This window comes from Triticum dicoccoides, chromosome 2B (genome assembly GCF_002162155.2).
Source record: "Triticum dicoccoides isolate Atlit2015 ecotype Zavitan chromosome 2B, WEW_v2.0, whole genome shotgun sequence".
In the NCBI taxonomy this organism is placed as follows: domain Eukaryota; kingdom Viridiplantae; phylum Streptophyta; class Magnoliopsida; order Poales; family Poaceae; genus Triticum; species Triticum dicoccoides.
This window is the reverse complement of record NC_041383.1, coordinates 714,015,182-714,018,536: the sequence shown is the minus strand read 5'-3', so window position 1 is coordinate 714,018,536 and position 3,355 is coordinate 714,015,182. Positions and strand designations below refer to the sequence as shown.

The window sequence follows — 3,355 nt, the reverse complement described above, 5'->3', positions numbered from 1 at the left end:
AGAGTTTTTAACCGAAAGATGTTTTAGAAATTCTTTATACACTATTAACTGAGCAATGAATGAATTTATAGTGTCTAACCGAAATATTTTTTTTAGTAACCTTCAATAAAGAATTAACTGAGCAATGAATTTTTAGAAACTGGCAATTGTGACTTACACTGTGATTGTAAGAACAACCATTTGAGGTGTTAATGTAGGAATCAATATTTACATGCATGCACGATAGTATAGTTTACAAAGAAAATATTATGGCCCATTTATAGGATTGTATACATTGTTGATAAGCACAAAATTGCAAATATAGCCAGAAAACTCTGAAGGCACTTGCATGGAACCAAAAGTACGCACGAGTAGACATCTCAGTTACAATTTAAGGTACTGGGTATGAGAACATTCTCGGTGACAATAGAATTTGAGCAACAAAAAAATTTATTGTTGTCGGCTGGCAGTGTCAAAGCAATGTGGAAGTTGAACATTCTTGATTATTTGTCGTTTGGAGCATTGTGGAAGTTGGCTGTATGAGCATTGTAGAAGCTGCCAGTATGAGCATTGTGGGAGTTGCCTACATGAAGTGTGATACATAGTAGTTTTAGAAATGCAACATATATTAGAAGTTTTGAATGTTTGAATAAAAAAACCGAGGTACATAATATACGATACCCTTGTATGCACTTTCATTTTAGTCTGTCTTTTCATAGTTGTTTGCTGCATTTTTATTGTCTGCATTAGTGGGTACAGAAATATTTAGAATTTTAAATATATGAACAGGAAAATTCACTGGCAAGATATTCAACTATAGGTAATGGGAAGTAATACATACTCTCGCTTTGCTTTTGCCTTTTCGAAAGAGGACTATCTATGCTTTTCGAAAGAGGACTATAGATATGAAGAAGTAGATGGTGAAATAAATCGCAAGACATATTGTAACGAAGATAACATCGGAGGAATATAATGTGCCTAACAAACCTCTTTTTCCTTTTTGAACCATGAGTTCCAGACGCATACGGCGGTTCTGGGCAGCAACATATGGGTTTACTCGAGGAGGAGGATTAGGTAATGATGGACGACGTTTTCGTCCAACTGAATTATGCGAAGAGCTTTCTGCCCTATCCATGTCGGCAAGTCTACCAAACGCAAGGTGATAGAACAGATAAACGACACGAAGATACTAAAGCAAACTATATAAGGGGGTGCAATGCAAGGTGTATGTCTTCTCATACCATATAAAAAACTAAAACTGAAGAATACAGGTTCAATTGACAAAAGTAAATTCAGATTTGGACAAATGCAAGGCGATGGCGTGAAGAGACTAAAGAATACCCTCCTAAAAACTCTGTAAAATGCAGGGGATGAATGCGAGGCATATGGATTCTTGTACCATATTGAATTTAAATTGGATAGACAAACAAAAATTCAGAACAGATAAAGAAAAGCAGAGCTAAGTATTCAATGTAGCGAAGCATACAAAAATTCAGAAATAGCAGTTAAATTCAGATATGAACAAAGTACACAAAACTTTAGAGTAAGCAATAGATGGCAACAATATTTACCTACAGGAGCCGTCAATCCAAGGCGTCTGGGTATGCAGCAGGGGAAGAACAACCAAGATGGGAGGCCGGGTGTCCAATTTTGTCCAGTACCTGAGGAAGTCCAAAGCTGTGATGAATCAGCAAAAATGTCACAGGGAATGTGCATGAGGACGGGGGAGAGATTTGCTCACCAGGGGTAGCTGTATGACTGCTATGGAGGACGATGGGAATGAAATGGGTTGTGGAGCACCCAATTTAAATGGGAATAAGTCAGTTACTTGTGGAGATCAATAAGTCAGTTACTTGTGGAGATCGTGGGGAGAGGAAGTGAACAGTCAATCATCAACGACCTGCAGCTGAAGGGTTTATTTGCTTTTTAGTTGAACAGTTTAATTGATAAGATAAAAGTGTGGGCCATTTGGTGTCAGCAAGCTAAAAAACACTGAAGAACAATGGGATTACATCACCTCCACATCAAGAAGCTTAGTCAGAAGCAGTGAACTAAATGCGGCTCTGTTGACCTGGGGAAGACGTGGATAAAACCGGGTTCCTCGCAAACGATGACGGCAGTGGAGCAGAGCAACGACGCCGGTGGCCAGAGGATGGAGCAGAGCAATGGCACCGGTGGACAAAGGGCGGATGGCCTGCATCCCAACTGCACCTGGAGGCTTGGAGCAGAGGAAGGGGGTCCGCCCAGCCTGACAGTACTGTTCCTCGACGACCTGGGGCAGCAGCAACGGAACCGCGCCCGGTCTGCGTCCCAGCGCCCAGAAGACGTCGTATCGGCGGCCGCCGGTCGGCCGAAACAGACGGCCAAGAACGGGCAGCGCACCGTGGTGGACGGGCGGCGGACGGGCGGCGCGAGCAAGCGAGGGAGGGCGGCCATGGCGCGGTGAGCACTGGCGCTGGCCGGCGGCAGGATTCGGTCCAGCGAAGAAGCAGGCGGTGGAGGCGCGGGCCGGCCATGGCGCGGTGAGCACCGACGCTGAGGTGGAGGTGGGTGGGATCCGATCCTGCGGGAGAGCCGGCGGCCGTGAGGGATGCGGCGGCGGAGAAGGCCACGTAGGCGCGGGGCGGACATGGAGCTGGCCGGCGGCCGTGCCGTGCCGTGCGGGATGCCTGCGGCAGAGCCGGCGACCGTGCGGGATGCGGCGGAGGAGGAGGCCACGGAGGCGCGGGGCGGCCATGGAGCCATGGAGCGGTGACCACCGGCGCCGGCGCTGGACTGGAGGTGGGCGGGAGGGCCGGCGGCCGTGCCGTGCCGTGCGGGATGCGGGATGGCCGGATGCGGGCGAGGAAAAAGGAGTGCCTGCGGGGATGGAGGATGCAGTTTTTTTTTCCCACCGCCGTGACTCGAGGGGAATTGGAAACTGAATGATTACGTGGCTGCGGGTGAGGGAAAGTGATTGGGTGATTATGTAAAGTGAATAATGACGTGGCAGATTGCTGATGTGGATAGTGTGCATGATGAGAGAATTAGGAGAAGTGGGGAGCAACTTCTTAAGAATGGTAGATGCATTGGGTTTATATGAAGTGATAAAATGGCCATTTAAATAATCACAAAGTTCAGCATTAATTATTGGGGGCCACTACAATATACACAACCTTTAATTCATTTAAGCAAATCAGGTGTTGTGTGGTGTTACATAACCTGAGGATATGTCATGCGACTGTCCCTAATAGGGCACTTCTAACCTTTCTTTTTGATTTTTGATTTACATGTTTTGGCTAACCTTCTACCTTTCTTTTTGTTTTTGGGTTTACATGTTTTGTTTTGGCTCGCTTTGGCCCTTTTTTTTTTGCCTTAGGAGAGCTGTTTTTAGGAT

General features: G+C 46.1%; 1 protein-coding gene across 13 annotated transcripts; it reads right to left on the bottom strand.

The window, feature by feature from the left end:
- Nucleotides 1-179: 179 nt before the first annotated feature.
- On the bottom strand, nt 180-2,837 carry LOC119365806. Of its 13 annotated transcripts, none has more exons than XR_005175762.1 (4): nt 1,997-2,837; nt 1,721-1,885; nt 661-1,640; nt 180-562 (listed from the first exon to the last, which is right to left on the bottom strand). XR_005175762.1 is itself a non-coding variant. In XM_037631453.1 (4 exons), the coding sequence occupies exons 1-2, from the start codon at nt 2,714-2,716 to the stop codon at nt 1,865-1,867; spliced, it is 741 nt and encodes a 246-aa protein (XP_037487350.1). In that variant the 5' UTR covers nt 2,717-2,837; the 3' UTR covers nt 180-720; nt 1,551-1,656; nt 1,721-1,864. The 13 variants fall into 13 exon arrangements, 10 of the variants coding, with proteins under 10 accessions (XP_037487350.1, XP_037487351.1, XP_037487348.1 ...); XR_005175764.1 differs by having other exon boundaries at nt 180-720; nt 821-1,640; XR_005175763.1 differs by having other exon boundaries at nt 180-1,124; nt 1,551-1,640.
- Nucleotides 2,838-3,355: the final 518 nt, after the last annotated feature.